The sequence below is a fragment of the Xylocopa sonorina genome, chromosome 6 (assembly GCF_050948175.1).
Source record: "Xylocopa sonorina isolate GNS202 chromosome 6, iyXylSono1_principal, whole genome shotgun sequence".
NCBI classification, from domain to species: domain Eukaryota; kingdom Metazoa; phylum Arthropoda; class Insecta; order Hymenoptera; family Apidae; genus Xylocopa; species Xylocopa sonorina.
In genome coordinates, this window is record NC_135198.1 from 1,884,749 (window position 1) to 1,903,529 (window position 18,781).

General features: G+C 38.7%; 2 protein-coding genes across 2 annotated transcripts; both read left to right on the forward strand.

The window, feature by feature from the left end:
* The first annotated feature begins 650 nt into the window (after positions 1–650).
* Positions 651–1,691, forward strand: LOC143424857 (uncharacterized). Its single transcript, XM_076897215.1, has 5 exons — positions 651–655; positions 730–783; positions 846–931; positions 983–1,105; positions 1,182–1,691. The coding sequence occupies exons 1-5, from the start codon at positions 651–653 to the stop codon at positions 1,502–1,504; spliced, it is 591 nt and encodes a 196-aa protein (XP_076753330.1). The 3' UTR covers positions 1,505–1,691.
* A 786-nt stretch (positions 1,692–2,477) lies between these two features.
* On the forward strand, positions 2,478–18,385 carry Amun (protein amun). The gene is made up of 4 exons (XM_076896285.1): positions 2,478–3,082; positions 16,094–16,190; positions 16,722–17,037; positions 17,861–18,385. Exons 1-4 carry the CDS (start codon positions 2,934–2,936, stop codon positions 18,298–18,300), a joined length of 1,002 nt encoding a protein of 333 aa, XP_076752400.1. The 5' UTR covers positions 2,478–2,933; the 3' UTR covers positions 18,301–18,385.
* Positions 18,386–18,781: the final 396 nt, after the last annotated feature.

Consider the following 18,781-nt stretch of genomic DNA (forward strand, 5'->3'; position numbering starts at 1 on the left):
CGTCATTAAGCTTATAAGCACGGAAGTGCTGCGCATGTCGTCGCTTTTACAAAATTTTGAAATCGCTCGTTTCGCAACGACTCCGGCATCCGTCTGGTGATCTTCCTCTACGAGGATAAAAAAACGCATCTATTCCCCTCTACGCTTTAAAACCACCCAATCACCGTCCTCTTCGGAGTGTTAAAAGTACGCAGACTTTTTCAAAATGTTGTCACGTAAGGGTTGCGAGTCTTCTCGCTGCATATGCCCTTTTGTGCGTATTCAAGCCACTTCTGGCACACACATATATTTGTAGCCGTGACGCGTTGCACACAAACTCCACCCTGTGTACACGAAGTCCGCCTACTCACACTGTTTGACCGTGCTGAGTATATTATGCGGACGTACTCAGACATCTAAAGGCGCGCACACAACAATTCCGACGCTGTGTTGGAGCACGCGGTGTGTGTCAGCCGTGGTACGGCACCACTGGCGCGCCTCTACCCCGGCTTTAGCATCGATTTCCAGTCGGACGACCCAGCGCGATCGAGCGAACGGTACGCGCCTTCACGAGGAAGTATCGAGCGCGTCCGCCGCTCGTGGGAGTCAACGAAGAGGGGTCACGTGAGAAATAATACAGTTTATCGTTGAAATAACCAACGAATTTCACCATGCGGTAAAATATAAAATGCAATCCGCTGTTCCGTTCTTTCGTATTACGTATTAAGAAAGATAGATCAGGGCTAAAAGAGGGACAGAGACAAATGAACAGATAGAGGCGAGGGAGAAAAGGAGGGGGAGACAGTGAGTGAGAGCAGTAGGGTTTACCAGTAGAGGGGATATAGGGTCGGACGTTTTGGTGGTAGTGTAGAGTCCCGAGGGGTAAGAGGAAAACGGGGCGAGCAGAAGCTGGCGAAGGCGCTGCCCTCAGTCGGCCGGCCGTTTTACTACAGTCAGCATACAGAGAGAGCAAGCAATTGGCTATACGTGGTCTTTGCCTAAGCGCGCACTACACTTCGTGTTCCCGTTTTTCGAGTGAAGGCTTCGAGCTTCGTTCTGCCCGCTCTTTCGCTCGCTCGGTCGGTCGGTCGTGAGTGCGCGCGCGCACTCACACGCGCTCATCCGAGTAGACAGAAAGCGAGAGAAAGAAAGAAAAGAAGAAAGAGAGAGAGGGAGAGAGAGAGAGAGAGAGAGAGAGAGAGAGAGAGAGAGAGAGAGAGAGAGAGAGAGAGAAAGACACAGTGGTGAGAAGTCGTGCAGAGACAGGCGCGCGTACACAGCCATCGAACGTGGTGATTCGTACGAAGGCGGACGTGTGATAGAACTAAACCGAGGTCGTTTCTCGCGGGGGAAAAAGACGACGATCGTTCGTCACTGTCCTTGTCGTCTTCTGGTCATCACCGTCACCATCGTCGTCGATGAGACCGTCAACGAGACTTTATCGACGCTTCAGCGTAAAGTTTTCCTGCTCGGCACGAAGATATATGAACGTATACATGGGAACAGTCGGTACGGCGAGTCCTGACGTACGGGAGGATCAAAGACGATCGTGAGTAAATAGAGCGAAAAAGGGGGTACGTACCCTTGCGGAACGCGCGTGTATAGCCTCGCGGCGGACGATCGAAGTACGCGAGAACGGTGTGTATTTCGAGAGCGAAGTAGAGAGAGAGAAAGAGAGAAAGAGAGCGAGAGAAAGAGAGTGAGAGGGGGATAGGAAGAGGGGAGTAGAAAGAGATAGAGAGAGAAAGAGAGATCCTTCTTGGATCGGAGCATACGTGCGTGTACGAGAACACGAAGAAGTGGGGGAGGCAGTCTATACTTCGCGGACATCCGGCGGGGAATCCGCATGCATTCGTACGGAGCTCTCTGAGTGAGCGAGGGAAAAAGGTGGAAGGATTTGGCGCGGAGAGAAACACGGGTGTTCTTGAGTGCTCAACAGAGGCTTGAGAGGAGAAAGGAGGTTCTTTGCGTTCCGACTGCCGCGTATTTTGCACGTTCCCCTTTTTCTTCAGTTTAGAAAAGTTGGGACGCGATATTACTTTTCTAGACATTAATTCTATCATTCCCTTCGTCATCCCGCATCGTTGATCCTCGCGCGTACGTACCCGCACGCAACCGTTGAAATTTTCGGTACAAATAATAAGGGTGGCAGAAAGAGGTGGACGGACGTAACGGGAGAGGGAAAGAGAGAGAGAGAGAGAGAAAGAGAGTGGGATATATACATTGGAAGCGGGAACGAGGGGAGAGGAGAGAAGTTAGAAACACGCCGTGCAGTGCTGCTCCCTATTGGCGACGTCGAGTCGCGCTCCCCACCCGGGACAGTCGAACGAGGTCCGAAGGCGAGTTCTCGGCGTGTAACTACGGTGATTTTCCCTTACGAAAGTGTACGCACGAGACCTCGTAGCTCTGCAGAACATCACGTTCCGTGTAAACATTTCGGCTCTACGTACGATATATCGTGGTTAATATCAAGCTAGAACGTAATCCCGCGAAGCGTGAAGAAATATCTTTCGTGGAAATCGAGGAACAGTCGAGAGGAGGTAGAACGAGACAGAGCGAGACTGGGTAGTGAAGTCCTGGTTTACACGCGTGCTATCGACGATATTCCCCCCTCTCGCGGATCAACTGTGTGTGCACCGATCGTGAAACGCGTCCCACGCGTGTGTCGCGTATCACCGCCGCCGGTGAAACCGAGAGAATTCGAACGAGTCAGAGGGTAAAATAGGATTTCTCGCGTGGTCGGTCCTCTCCCGAGGCACGCGCGGAGAGGGGTGCACGGAGGAGTGAGAGAGGGAGAAGGAAAGAAAGCGAGACACCACCGGACGAGGATAAAAGAGGAAGGAGAGGGAGAAAGAGGAGTGAGGCTGTTTAAGGTGAGCGACGAAGACGTGTATAGTGCACGGAGGCGCTAGTGCTGCGCCCCAACGGCCGTTCGTCGAAGCTCAGTTATCACAATGGCTTCCGTGAAAGACACAGCGACTTTCTTCGCGGAGGGCACAGCGAGTCAGTTCGAACATGTCCTGAAGCTTTATCCGCAGGCCCTCAGACTGAAGGCTGATCACAAGACGAAAAAGCCCGAGGAGCTGATCAAATTGGATAACTGGTAAGTTCGCTATATCGCCCGTTATTTTGCCGACATATTACGCCCGATACACGGGCCCTCCTTTTCAACGAGGGGCTTCTACCACGGACACACATGGGACAATGAACCCGTGGCGCGTCAGTTGCCACCACATATCGCATGTTGTGTGCATACCCGTATAGCCCCCTTATGAGACTAGGTATAATTCCAGATAGTATATTTACTCTCTCCTATTCTCATGATCGACGACGATCGTAGAGAGCGGCGGCTTCGAATAGATCTGCCCGGTAGAGCTCGTCTTTAAAGTACCCCGTAGAGAGGACTCGCGTTGTCACGTGGTGATTCAATTAACTCACTTTTTCTCTTCTCGTTGGTTACTCGCTTCGCTAACTATACTTTCTTCAATTAGTGTTATTGATAATTTCGCATTTAATACTGCCTATCGTCACGATGATATTGACCGAGGAATTTTCGTGAGAACATTGTGCCACCTCATCGAGGAAGCCCCGACGTTGCCGTAGTGACTGTGTGCTGGCATTTCAAATCGCACCGTTCTTTCTAACGCGGTGTTTTTGGTAATTGCTGAAAATATATTTGGACGCACGAGTGACCGCTGCACTGTGTCTTTTCAGTGTTTTTCTAGACTTCCACCTACGGTAATATCCGATTTTCGAGTGACCGTCGCGCTGGCAACGATGCCAGTGAAAGAACCGACTCGTCGGCGTCGCTTTCACGACGTCACACAACTACCTTGACTCGTTTGGACACTATTTAACGAACCTTTCTCCACTCTTATTTTCGCAAACCCTCTTTTTTTCAACAGTTAAATAATCTATGTTGTCCTTTTTTTGAAAACAGGCGATTTCATTGCGAAATTGAATTAAATTGTGACTCATTTTGGGTTAAAAATTTATACATGATGCTTTCGTGTAATTGTTTTCTTTTTTGTGTACGACATTAACAAGAGAAGATAATTCGTGGTAGTAATTAATTATTTTAGGTGCTTGATTATTCCAAAAAGTTGAGTTTGTGGTAAATCATAAATAACACAAGTTTATGTAATAAATTGTAATTCAATGGTTAATTAAACAAACTTAACGTGGAATCGAACAAACTTTTAATTATATACTTTATACAATCATGATGTTGAAAAAATAATACTTTCACTTTTCACCTTATATTTTTCAAACGTCGTTTTTATATAAAGCAAGATTTGTTTTTCATTTCCACAATAAGTTTAATTAATCTAATCAAATAAAAATTCTATTATAGATGATAGGACATAATGAATTAGTTGATACATAAATATCGAATGACGTCAATATCCTTTGTAGTCATTTTATGCGACATAATAAACGTTTATTACTGAATATATTGTACCTACAAAAGATTTTTAAAAAATATTGAACATTTAGTCTGAGAAGCAAGACAGATAAAATGAATTTTCCCTTATTGCGCTATAGGTGACAAAATTTGTTTATAAAAAGAGTAGTGCAGATTTGGGAGCGCGATAATGGTAAGAATTAGAATTTATTAATGAAAGTTCAATTTACCCGGTTCTCTGTTGACTAAAGTATAGAAGTCGGTAAACTCGTCGAAATTCAAGCGAATGCCTGAATCAGGATAGTTTCCGTTGACGAACGTCCGCGTGACAACGTTTCCACAACTCGAGCTTCAATTCCACTGGCGTCACGTCTGGCTTAATTAATTAAAGGCAGGTTCGAGGCTCGTTAAATTCCACGTTCAGACTTTTTTTAGTCTTATCGACGATAATGATGAGGATGATGAACGGAATCGGACAGTAATAATAGAATTTTCGTCTATCTTCCCATCGTAGCGGTTTCTACCGTTTAATTGTTAAATTTTCTGTGGGCAAAGGACGTGTCGCATTTCATCGACGTATGTATATTCTAGACCAAAAACAATAAACGATTAGAATTAAGGAATTTTAGGGACTTATCCATGGTATGATTCAAAGGTATATCAGAGTTTTTCGTATCTTCTATGCTTGATGTATCGAAGTGGATCCAAAGAGTTGCATTTAGCTGAAGAAACGTAGAGATTTTTAGCGAGTCATCGTATTTGTTGTAGCCACGTAGGAGTATCGTTTTGTAGAGGTGTCATTTCTTAAAAAATTGCCACTTTGTGAACGAATTTGAAGTGGAAACACGTTGCTGGCCAGCTTCTTCTTCCGGCTGGTTGGCAAGAGGGGAGTACCGTTGTTTTCATTCGCGGCAAAGCTTGTTTACGCCAAGGCTAGTTTTCTGCGGCGTCAACCGACGCCTTGTCATCATTACAAGGTGTATTCGAGTCTGCAAACCAATTTGAATACCGAAAAGATGGATATCGTGTAGAACGTTACCTGAGAATTTCCAGCGAAATGGGGAAGTGGGTTAAGTTGATAAACAAAAAAAAAAGAATTTATTAAGGAAAATAGGAAACGTTGAAAGATGTTTTACTGAATTAGATTTTTTGTTTCTTTCCCTTTGTGTCTCTTTCGTGTTTACTTTCTTTGCTGCTTTATGTAAAATGAAAATTTATGACGGTATAAAAATCGTATTTTTTAATTATGGTATGAAAAACTGTAATTGCGTTATGTGCACACCATTTGATTATTATTCATTTAGCTTTTTAAACAAGTGGTTTATCTCTCTCGTATTTCTTGGAAGACTTAACTCATTTTCCATTTATCCACTGTTTTATTATATCGCAGAAGTGCAAACTGAGATATTTTGAAATTAACGCGACGTAGTATCTCATAAGTGCCAAAGGCTCAATATGTTCTGAAATTTTAGTGTTTGGACTGTTTCGATATTTAATTATATTTAGTAATATTTCGAATCGTTGTCAAGTTTAACGATCACCTTAATCGCTTCGTTATATTTTCTATCACTATACATTTACAGTATTTTTGATACATGCTGAACGCTTTTAAATGATAGTGAAGTGCTTCTAATATTATAATTTACAAACTTCTACAAAATTGCATAATAATGGATGATACAGTATAATCTAGTTCATTAACTTACTTTTGAAGTTCAATCTCAAATTGTCGCTTTTGAATCCACATTTGGCCTTTACACTCAACTTATTTATCAAATTTCAAGGCGTTCCAGTTTTTTGTTTTATGTGTTAAAATTACAAACACAAGTGGTCTGCATTATTTAGTTCACGGTCTTTTTCAACCAGTTCCTCGTATGTCCTACGATTATTTCTCTTTCCACTATTTGTTTTCCTAACACCGCGAGAAGGAGTAGTTGTATAATATCACGTGTTCTTCGTGGTAGATACACAGCTTCGACAATACGAGTCGAAGGCACTTGTACCTTGAAAGTGGCTCTTTCCTTCATTGATACGCTTTTGTACCGCGCGAGTATCGCATGAAAGTATACCGCAAACAGTTTCTTAAGAGGATAAATTTGTACACGGATTGCTGCTACCTACTCTTTGTCAACGACTTGTAAACTGAATACCAAACGCGTGTCCGTAGGTTCTTCAATTCTTTTTTCTTTTTCCAAGTGTTTTACATTAGAATAAAATTGATACAAATGATAAGAGACAATCGAATACTTGGAACATATAAGAAGAAAGTTTCGAGGGGAAATATTGAAGTTCTCAAAGTGTGATCAATGGTAATTTTTTCTGTGAACCATTGATCGTTGAAATCCCTTTTTTTTCTTCTTGACAGAGATACACAGCGAATAAATAATTCATATCGTTTCGTGTTGTTGCAACCGGGTAAATTATAATTTCAGTAATTACGAATCTTTATGCAAATATCTCCTCCTTATGTACCTTATTGCATGCATAAATAAGTGGTTCGTTTATTATTTTTTAATTAGGAAAAATTCCTCGGAAAATATGAAACTGAAATTTCATTTGTTTTATCATGTTCATTACTCGATGCAGATGTTGAACATTTCTCCATTCAATTGTGTACTTTGCGATTAAGCAGATTTATACTACAGACATTGTTAAACGACGTTTTAATCTTTGTGTCAACTGTTTTGTATATAGTTGATATGAATTCTAAAATTAGTTCTAATTAGATATAAAATATTCAATGTACGCGTTAGGCTACAATATTTTACAATTTTAATACATTTAAAAATCCATTAAAAATCATTACGCTGCATTAATTTTCACACCTGTAATGCTTTCCGTTTAAAGTATGCTACTTAGACTTTTCAATGACTCACTATTATTGAGTATTCAACATTATATTATTTCTTCTACGTATGTCCCAATCGAGAAAACATTATTATTGTCGTTTTTCTATTAATATACATATTTGGTTTAAAAAGCGTTTACAATGAAACAGTTTTACAACTATTATTCCCATAAATTAGGGCGTTCTGTGGAATAATTATGTGAAAGTAACTCTTCAGTGTTTCATTCTTCGCTGGCATCAACTTCATGTTTTCTGCAGTCAAATATTCTGTATTTTTTTCTTTCATAAAAATTATATAAACTATAATTGTTAAATATTTATGCAGCGTTACATTTTCCTCTTTGAACGTTATTTTCGAATAATTAATTTTCGTGCTCGTTCTCTTATCGCGGCTGTCGATTATTTTTTCATATTTAGGTTGGAAACAAATTTATTTTCATTCAAATGAACATGTTGAAAATGTTTTAAAAATTAATTTACTCGATTCGAGCAATTATTTTCTTAATACCAGTAAATTGTTTTTAACTGAACAACGAATATAATTTGTTTTAGTTGAAACACTCCATTTATCTAGTTGATATTTACTGAAATCAAGTTTATGTTATGCTAACAGCAGCACGGTGAAGTCTTTCCTTAAAGAAAATAAATCATTTCCACACACATATACAATATGTCTTTTCTTAAGCAAAATTAATCATTTGTATACACATATATGGGACATAGTTTTTTTACCGTAATGTAGTCGATTTAAAAAAAATTCTAAATAAAATCATTTTTATTTCTGTTGTTTTAATTTAATTAAGTAAATGAAATATATATATATATATATATATATATATATATATATATTTGCTAACTTACAAGTACTTAATGTACATCTGTTCTACTATCTACTTGCATACATGCTTGAATGGAGTAAGTTTTTGTTGCGCTAATACATTTTCCTATTGCAATATTTCGTTTGGAGATATTATTTAGTAAATCGTGATACAAAAATGCACATCTCGCACCTAGATACGGGGACGAAAATCAGCTCCCGCGGGTCCGAAGACCGCAAGTTTTTGCCATGGTCAAATTACGCTTTTCCGGTTCGCCGTTTGAAGAGATCGGGGGAACGGGATGCCGAGGCAGGGAAGTAGAAAGAAAAGAAACGTGCGCTTCTCGGGAATCAAGCAGGAAAACGCATGCAAAACGATCGAGTCGACGGTCACCGGTTGTATTTTCCCGTTCGCCCACCCGACTTCCCGCTAAGTGGCATCATAAGCTTCGGTTCGTGGAAACATTTTCGCTGATTCACAAGTTCGTTAAAGCGATGAAAACATTTGGGTCAAACGGCGCGCAATCGAATATCGGCTATCGTCGCCAGCGCCGTTGTCGTTCCACGGTCCTCTTCGTGTTTCGTTCGTCATCTCAGCTGGTTTCAGCGGGCCTGTCAATTTCGTCAACCGTGAACCATGAGAACGGACAAGTTTCGACAGCTCGAACAGCTTGTTTCAACGCGAGTTTAACATTACAGCAGTACTCGGCCTTCCGTTCGTATGGTATTTTTTTATTTAACAAAAGGTACATTGTTTAATCACTTAATGTTAGTTTTATATATAAATTGATAATGCGATCGGTCAATAAGTGTTCGTCTTCTTAATTTAATTATCCTAGGTCAGTGTTCCCTAAACTTTTCTCATTACGGAATACTTTTTAAGTTTGTAGTTTGTGTTATAGTTTAAAGAATACTAGAATAAATTTCGGTTTTTAGTTGTAATTTCTTTCGAGAGTTGTTTTAAATTGCGTAAAATGCATAAAAGCAGACAATGTTTCGTTGTACTCCAACCTCCATTTCATCATTGTTTGTGAAACACAGCCCTAGATGATATTAACACTTTGAACTCTGTCGTATCATTTTAATAGAGCCGAGTAGGGTGTCCTGAAGGATTTTGACACATGTTTTAAAATTAAAAAAAAAAATTAATCATTGATTTCTATAATCCATCTAATAATATCGTTTAATTCTTATTTTTTCCGTTAATTTTTAAATCTAAAGAACGTCATATGACGCTCACTGGGCACTATAAAAAATTATGCTAGGCGTGATATGACGCCTGTAGATTCCAAACTGTTAATAGTGATATAAAAAAAAGTATGTTAAAAATTAACAGAACTGTTGGTAAACTTATAACCACGGATGAAATTAACTATAAATTGCTTCCACAATTTTAAAAAACATGCAATATATTACAATTTCGCTTAACACTTAGGTAATGTCAGTTGAACATCATAAAAATTATTCAATGTTAATTATTAACAAAGATAAGCGGTTACTGTTGGTTACTTCTACAGCTGATTAACCGTTAAATATTAAAATATGGAGAATATGCAATGCGCGCGTTGAAACATATCTTCCTGTCGGTGCAGTCGATTTGAACTGTAATCCGTGCCACAAGTATGCCTCGTGGTTACAAGGCAAAGGATTAGGTTGGGTTAACCCGTGAAAGTGTTCCCAGCGATGGTCAGACACGGAACGAACTGCACGCCCATGGATTGGACAACGAACCGTTTCAAAACACCGCGAAAATTGAACGGAACAACGTTTATTCCGTCGACGATCCTGGCGATGAAGCTCCAGGCTGGTTCTCTTCGAACCGATGACGTATTCGCTGATTACGGCTACAGGAGAGGAGAAAATAGCGAAGGAGGTGGGAATCGTAAAAGCCAGGTGGAAAAATAAGGCTTGTAGAATTCTCGCGGGGCACAATCCTCTGCGCAGCATTAAAGTGCGGCGATTGTGTCAAGGTTGTTTTTGCTGGGAGTGCGTTGCGTGGCGCGAGAGCCTCTCAAAATGGTTGCGCGAACAACTCTGTCTTGAAAAGGTTCCGAGTTGGCTCAAAAAGAAGTGTTCCAAAGAAACGGACCGTTATGCCACTCTGGCCAATTGTTTTTGGATATTCTATGGGGGACAATCGGCATTGAACAGTGCCACGGGACTTGTGCCGTTTAGATTGCAGTACTTCAACAGTTAACTTTATTTTTCTTTATTTTCGGTATTTTGTGTTATGTATATTTTGTTTCTCTTCGCGTATTTCGGTGTACCATAAATGCATAAAAAACTCAACTTGTTAAGATGTAAAACAAAATAAGAATTTTAATTCAAGAACCGTTCTCTGTCTTATTAAACAGCGTTCGTTTTTCATTTATTTTTTTTAGACGGAGTTTGATTGGAAAGATGAGATTATTAACTGTAAATAATTGTAGGTAATGCTTAGGTGAATGAAATTCAATTTTGAGTCACTTATTATACATTCATTAATGTAATACATAAGTACGTACAAATGAAACGAATGATTTATTTTTTTTATAAACGATCAGCTTGAAAACTACTTTTACATAATATCTGCGATTAAATAGTTGTATAATAATCATCCATTGCTCGTTTGAAGGTATAATTTGATTTAAAAAGATGATGCGTGATGTATACGTTGATAGCAGTGTATTAATTAAGTGAGTATATCACAGTGAGAAACCAGAAAGTTACCATGTAATACAATTTTTCACTATTTTGTATCGGAAAAAAGCCCATTTTTTTTTATGCGTAGTAATTCACTCGTTATTACATCACGGGCATGTAAGATCTTGAAGTTTCATTTAGATTAGAGATCGACTAAAGCTAATTATTAACGGCCAAAACAGATACCTATTTTGGAATTTCGTCAATTAAGTCTTTTCTCATCCAAAGTGAAGGGAGATCGAAGAATCCTTAAAGCCTGAAGGAGCCACGTGCATTTAATGCTGCATAATGCAACGATCGACGCGAATCAAGTGACCAGGGCTCGTTTTTGGGGCTTCTCTGTCTATATCCTTTCAGTCGAAGCCAGCAGAAGAAGATCAATCCAATATGTAATTTTTTTCTTAGAAAACGATGGGAAACCTTTTTTTATCTAGTAAGAATAAACCACCTTAATTTTTTCTCCAAGGATAGGTACACTTTTTCCTCCATCATTTCAGCTATTCGAGTAGCTTCTTCTGTTTTTGTTCTCAATTATGCCGCTTTTATTTTTTTTTTTTTTTTGCTCTGTTTAAAATTGTTTTCGTCCTCGTTCATGGTTACTTGTTTTAACCCAAAATAGAACTGTTGCTATTCCTATTGCTATCCCTGCTGCGAGTTCCTATTCCCGCGCGTTTCGATGAATTATTATTGCGATATCGAGCAGGGTTTATTTTGCCAGAAAAAGAATCCATTGTATTCTTATCTTGGCGTTATTACGAAGGGAGGGAGGTGCGCAGAAACCGCAGTTGAACTCCCGTTTGAAAAATTACTTTTGGCTGCCAGACGAACTAACTGCTACGATTTCGTTGGTGATATACCCCCCCCCCCCCCCCCCCCCACGATAATACTGTTCATTGTCGTCACGAGTCTCACCGCAAACCAAAAATCCTAATCGCCTTTATTTTTATCATGATTTCCTTACTCTTAGTCTACACTTACAGTGCAAATATATTAGAAGTCATCTCACAGCGGTTAACGAAAGTAATTCATATAATTTGGCTTTTGATTTTAGCGAATAAAATTTTGCTTTACTGTATTTACAATATTTGTGTCATTTCTAATTCTGTGAATATTCATAAATTCCAAAGGGAGAAGAAAGGAAGTAATTTGGAAATATTACAATGACTGCAAAAAGTAATGACACATTAATTACGCATACTCATATATTTTGACATTCACATATATATGAAATAGATCTGTGTACAGTGGAATCTAGATTAAGTAATTAAATTTCTTTATATTTTTCATCTAATGTGCTTATTTGAGAATTTATTTTACAATAAGAAGTGAGCAAGAAAAGTAATAATCATTTATTAAATGAAAATAATAGTAACAATCTTTTATTAAGAATAATAAATACTCAGCACTTGATAATTATTAGAAAGTTTCAATTAAACACAAATTGAGGAAATAATAATTATTGTGCATTTTTGAAGATTTGTAATGGCACATCATTACTTACTTATCTTAAATCTACGTATAGTAGAATCTCGATTAACAGATTTTTGTTTACATTTTTTATCTAATACAGCAATCCTCAAACTTCTTTCGCTGCAACACCTTTGTTTAAAAAAATTTTGCGACTCATTTATTCTTAAAGTGGTTCGAATATCCAGATTTGTTATTATATTATAAAAACAGATTCTACTGCTAAATTGCTAAATCTTAATGAAAATTAAGTATCGTTGCACACAGTTTGAGAACCCCTGGTATAATATACTTATTAGATAGGTTGTATTTCATTCATATAACGCGATAGTTGGACGCTTGGTTCCTCCAAGTACAGACGAATGGCCGCGTTCTGATTTAAAAGAAAGCACGCGGAACTCCAAGGAACATAGAAATTAAATACGTTCCATGCAGAACCGATTTTTGGACATTTTCACGCCCCACGCTTTACGATTAAATAGTTTTGTTTCTGGCGTATACTTCACAATTTTTGCAATGGCATAAAGACTATAATATTTAGGAAAAGGATGTAGAGTTTAAGATGCATAATACAGCGAAGCAATAAATTTATTCTTGCATTCGTCGTTTTACCATGAGAATGTCAAATGGCTTGAACAGAAAATTCAGCGTGGTGCGCATACGGCCCACACAGCACAGAACGTGTTAAAGATATACATATAGCACAATATTCCGAACATTGAGTTTCTGAGGAACATTGATGCTCCGCAAATGGTCACTAGATGTCTCATGAAAAATTCTGAAAGTGACATAGAAAACATCGAAACATTGTCTGATTTATTATTAAAAACTGACAAACCGTCCTTTTTATAGGCATAACATAAAGGCGGAAATAAACTTTTATTTCGTTTGTTTAATATATCTGTATTATCAGTAATTATAACTAGAAGCTCATTTACTCCAGTATTTCTAACAAATTTTCAGGCTTAAAAAGTGTTTCGCAATGAGAAAAGTTTGAGGAACACTGATATATAGAAATTAAATCAAAGAGCGTTTTATCGTATACGCGTGAAACTGTCAATGGTTACAGTAGCCACCGTATATTTCCGTCAATCATCAAATCTCTGTAATTACCAGTGCCTCCGAGTTCCGCGCGCTTTCTTTGAAATCAGAATGCGGCCGGTAGTCTATACTTGAAGGAAACAAACGTCCAACTGTCGCGTTATATGAATGAAATACAAACTATCCGTAACTAAGTTTAGCTGTTCAGCCAAACAGCTGATCTCAGCGACCTCCGAAAGTGCCTACAATAAAACCACGCGAGAGAGTGCATCCCTCTCCGTCCTACTCACGGGTCGCGTGGCCGTGTTCACGGATGCAGCCTTTTGCCTCCGAAGGATAGAGAACTTGGTCTCGTGTCGATGACCCGAATAATGGGGACAAAGAAAGAGAGGAGGAAAGGGGGACGCTACCTGAACCGAGACGTTTGCCACTAAACGAGAAAGAAAAAAAGAGATAAAGAACAGATTCTTAAAGAGGGAAGAAAAATAGAAACAGTATTTCTTCTCGCTCTCGAATCCTCAAACTTGCGCGTATGAATTTTCAAAGTGGTTTATCACTTCGTGCTTTGAAGTTTAACGTTTAAATTTATTCAAATTTATGGAACTGAACTAACATGATGAATCTAAGGATTGAAGTTAAAATAAAAAGAGCGTAGGGTAAAGAAAAAGCGCGGATGTAAACTGTTCGTTTTATACGATGCACGTGTGTGGTATATTTTGTTGCTGGCAGAATGACAACAGAATTGTTGGATCAGAAAAGATTGCAATGTATTCACTTTAAAATAATGTTAAAGACTTCGTATACTAATTAAAAGTAGATAATGTTTACCCTTGATTAAGACAAGACTAGAAATGTATCACTATTTTTTACTAATATTAATATAAAATATGTTTAAAATCATTATACATTCAAACGTGTGGGTATTCTTTGTTTAAACAGTAATCGTTCTGCGATGTCTAACTTCAACAAAAATTAGCTATTTATGCTCATATTCGTGGCTTTTTTGTGTTGCGCTGTGATCTTAAATGTTTAAATAAATTCAGAGAAGAAAAAAGATCCTATTACAATATAATGCAATCTTCATAAAATGAAACAAACAGTTTAAGAAGCCAAAATGACGCGTGTACTTATTTAAAGGCATTCTAGTAATTCTGTTATACAATTTGATACTGGTAAAACATGCCAACACACATGTAATAGAATTTAGTAGACTAGATAATAAAAACTAGTTAACGTACCTCAATATTCATGCTCTCCAAAATTTACTCCCTACAATAACTAAACGTATATATCATTTTCATGTGTTTAAGTGATGAAATTGTAAATTATGTATATACTAAACTGCATATACATGAATGGAATTTAGCGATAAATACTAGTCAACGTCCGCGTCCCTCTATGGCTATGTTTCCTGTTTCTCTCTGAAATTTGTTCACCTATAATTACCAAACTTATATACACACATATTAGGTCTATCGGAAAATTCTGTTCAATAATATCATTAAAAGTTTCAATACGTATGCACAAGCTCACTTGAGACATATATGGCTGTCTATGTTCTTTATCTTTGCATCTATACACGTGCTCTTTTAAATTAGCTAAAACAAAAATGTCTTGTATGATTAGCAAGTGAGACACGAGCTTGTAAACATGACTACCGATAAAGTATCATTTACAACACTGTATTTTGTACGAATTTTAACGAAGAAAAAATGCTACAGAAGCGTATAAAAATTCTGTCGCGTCTTGCAAAATTTTTTGAGGAAAAAAATTCAAAACTGAAACAGATGTCAGCCAAGCACTACTCGAGTTTTTCGCCTTTAAAGAAAAAGCATTTTCCAACAATGGTATTCACAAATTACCATTACGCTGGCAAAAGGTTATGAGTAACAATGGAAATTATATCGCGCAATAAATATTACTAAATGTGTAAAAAATGTATTATTTTCTTTTGCTTTCAGTCAGAAAAATCTACCTTAAACCGAGAATCTCACTTCTAATTTAAAAAGGAACTGTAGAAACGTGCGATAGGGTACATTTGTCTCCTTAAACTGATTGTTTGCAACTATACATGATGTGAAATTAGTACCATAAACAAATTGAATAAAACTGCCACTATTTTATTTAATTTATATTTATTGATTTTTATGGTACAATTTATATCTCTTCTGAAATGCAAAGTTAACTAATAAATACAGTCATTTTAGTGGCTCACCCCTGGCTAATAACTGTTTGAGATACTTTAGAAAACTTTAGAAAATAGGAAGATCCATGTTGCAGAGAAATTTTATTTCTTTTAAATTGAACAAAGTAGTTTCTTTTTATTAATAAAGGAATAAAATAATATAAAATACAATTAAGCATTCATACAAGTAGTACTTATAACATTTCCAGGTGGCAGAAAAAATGTCCCCAGGATACGTATTTACGTATAAAAAAGGTAGTACATTTTTAACGTCACTATGTCTCAATAGAGTTACATGATTAAATCTCAAACTAGAAATAACCAAACGTTTTAAAGCGTAGAAAAAGTTGTTAGGATAGGAGGAAAGAGAAGAAGTTGATAGGGTAGGAAAAATTTTGACACGGGATATCGAAAAAGCCAACGCGGAGAACGTGTCCTCGATTTGGCTCGCGTTCCATCGGCGTGTCAGCCGTGCCCACGTGAGCGTCAGTGGGTAGAGAAGCACTTTTTGCGGCTGCATTTTTAATCAGTACATCCTATGCACGATTCCTGTATCTCGCGCTGATGCTGGTTACGTCATCGGATCCGCCTAACCGTGATCTTGCACACTTCGTTGGATCATGCACGATCGTACGCCGTTGATCATCCGGCGACGTTTTCTGTTCGCAGGTATCAAAACGAGCTTCCAAAGAAGATTAAATCACGCGGTAAGGATGCGCATCTTAATCACGAGGAGTTGGTGCAAACAATGAAATGGAAGCAAATAGTGAGTGAACTTACGTTATTGCGTTTTCTATATAGCTCACGCGTATTTTAGCGTTTTAATATGGACTGACGAAAGAAAATTTGGTTTGTTTTAATAAAAATACGTAATGAACAACAAAAATTTGCACAATGTTGTTAGATAACTTGATGTAGAATAAGGAAAGAAAATTTGGACGTTGGAACGATTTTGATTTCTTACCATTCATACCAACCGTAATATACGGTTTACTTGCATTGTAATAAATAACTTGCACTCGGACACCAGTGCAATTAATTTTTAAATTGTAGCTTTTGATTAAATTGTGATTTCACGTCTAGTCACTGATACTAACTATTTACAGTTCTATTGTGCGACAGAAAACTATTGTGACCAACATGTTTTTTGAAAATTGTAACAGACTTTGATTGACAAATTGTGACAAAGTTTGATCGATTGAGAGTTAATATCTGTTCTTTTTAATAGAGATACACACGTATTAAGATTGATGGTGGCATGATTGTTGAAACGCGCGCTTTTGTTGATTGTCCACAGCGCGGAAAGTACTATCCACAGTTGTCCTATTTAGTAAAAGTGAACACACCACGCGCCGTGATGGCGGAAACGAGGAAGGCGTTCAAAAAGCTCCCGAACCTTGAACAGGCGATTACAGCCCTCTCGAATTTGAAAGGAGTGGGTACCACGATGGCGTCGGCCCTATTGGCGGCCGCGTCGCCGGAGAACGCACCCTTTATGGCGGACGAATGCCTGATGGCAATACCGGAAATCGAGGGCATCGATTACACAACCAAGGAGTACCTTAACTTTGTTCAGCACATTCAAAATACCGTCGAGAGGCTGAACAAACAAAGTAAGTGTCTTCGTTGTTGGTATCGGATAAAAGTCTAGGAAAATTATTCATCGTTTTCGATATAAATTTTTCCAATTCTAATCCCTCTAACATTGGAAAATATTGGATGAAAGTTATAAATTTCTTAGAAGCACGTCATTTTTCGTCTAAAGTCGTCCCTCTATAAAAAAATGTTAAAAAAGAAAAAGAAACGTATGTGTTTCTTAAATGATTTATTTTATTTCGACAAAATCAAATTTTTATATAAATCAATGAGAAGTATGTGCTTGATGGCGTCTGGCAAGATTAGCAATGTTTGGTTTGATATTTGTTAGTTTCAGTCCTAAATAACCCTATTAAAGTATAATTAACATGACTGAAGATAGATTCAACCATGTACGAGCTTGCGATTGCAATTAAAAAAGAGAAATGCTGCATTACAAATCCTTGGATATTTTTTTGTAATATTTATATTCGTCCAAAATTTACTCATAGATAAATTATTAAAAAGCATCTTTGCTTCAAAGTCAACTAATAATCCAATAACTTCATCTTGCAAATGACTGTCGATGTTTTCAGCTTGAGTAGAAAATAGAGTGACAATCCATCCTGGGATATCCATATTTTCAATATCTCCAAAGCCTAATTTAATTATATTATATCGACCCTCAGGGGTTGATAATACCTGGTTTAAAATAAAAATAAATGTTATTTCCGTCTGCAACTGACCGGAATGTGTCCGAATAGAAAAATGCAAAGGCTAGTATGTAAAAAAGAGATTGGGGCTATTTGAATAATCGAGACGAATGTTTAAAAGCATTCCGTTGCGTTTCCTCTGTTCCAGTGTCGAACGGCAAAACATGGAGCCCCCATAGGGTGGAGCTCGCCCTGTGGACCCACTATGTGGCGTCCGAGTTGAAGCCAGAGCTGCTCGACGGCATTCCGGGGTCCACGGAGAACGGGAACTCTCATCCGCCCAGTAACGGCGAGGCGACAGAGCCGTCGGACGACAGCAATCAGGAAGTGGCAGTGAACGGTAAGGAACCAGCCAGTATTGATCCGGCGGCCATCGACGAGAACAGCATGACCACGTCCTTCACCGAAGACTCGATGGATAAACCGGCAACGCCGATTACAGCGGCCGTCGCCAGCGAAGACACGAACGACTCACTCGCCACGAACGAGAACGACGACAGCAACAACACGCCACGACCAACCGATAGCGAGGACACCGAAGACTCGCAGGACGTGCAAGAGCCGCCCACCAAGAAGAGTAAGAAGTGACCCACCGCCAGCCAGGGAGCCACGAATACGAGCAACAACGTCAGCACCCTCGTGTCGGCCGCCAATCTAGCGCTGATCACAGCGAGGCGCTTCTAAAAACCGCCAGGGTCACCGATCAGGGTCGCGGATAGTAGACCTGTAGCCTACCATCGCACCATCACGATCGTTTTGATGATTCTCCTTAGCTCCTGCTCTCTCTCTCTCCCTTTCTCCCTCCCTCTCTCTCTCTCTCTCTCTCTCTTTCTCCCCCCCCCCCTCTCTCTCTCTTTCGGTCTCCCATCTTTCATCCACGCCCGTCTTGTTTTCTCTACTTCTCCTCAACCTTTCTTCTTTTTCTCTCCTTCACATGAATTATTTATCCTAGATTTATCGAATCTAAAGAGTTCTCCTTTTTCTTCACCTTACCTCTACTCTCTTACGTCATTCTGTTTCAGCTCTCCGTATACGCCTCTCAGACATATCCTGTCCATACTGCCACCGC

Coding starts and splice junctions, on each gene's coding strand:
- LOC143424857 (XM_076897215.1), top strand. Junction 784..845: donor GAGAAAAGGAGGGGGAGACA/GTGAGTGAGAGC, acceptor TTTTGGTGGTAG/TGTAGAGTCCCGAGGGGTAA. Junction 932..982: donor CGGCCGGCCGTTTTACTACA/GTCAGCATACAG, acceptor TCTTTGCCTAAG/CGCGCACTACACTTCGTGTT.
- Amun (XM_076896285.1), top strand. CDS start 2,934: ATGGCTTCCGTGAAAGACACAGCGACTTTCTTCGCGGAGGGCACAGCG. Junction 3,083..16,093: donor CTGATCAAATTGGATAACTG/GTAAGTTCGCTA, acceptor TTCTGTTCGCAG/GTATCAAAACGAGCTTCCAA. Junction 16,191..16,721: donor CAATGAAATGGAAGCAAATA/GTGAGTGAACTT, acceptor GATTGTCCACAG/CGCGGAAAGTACTATCCACA.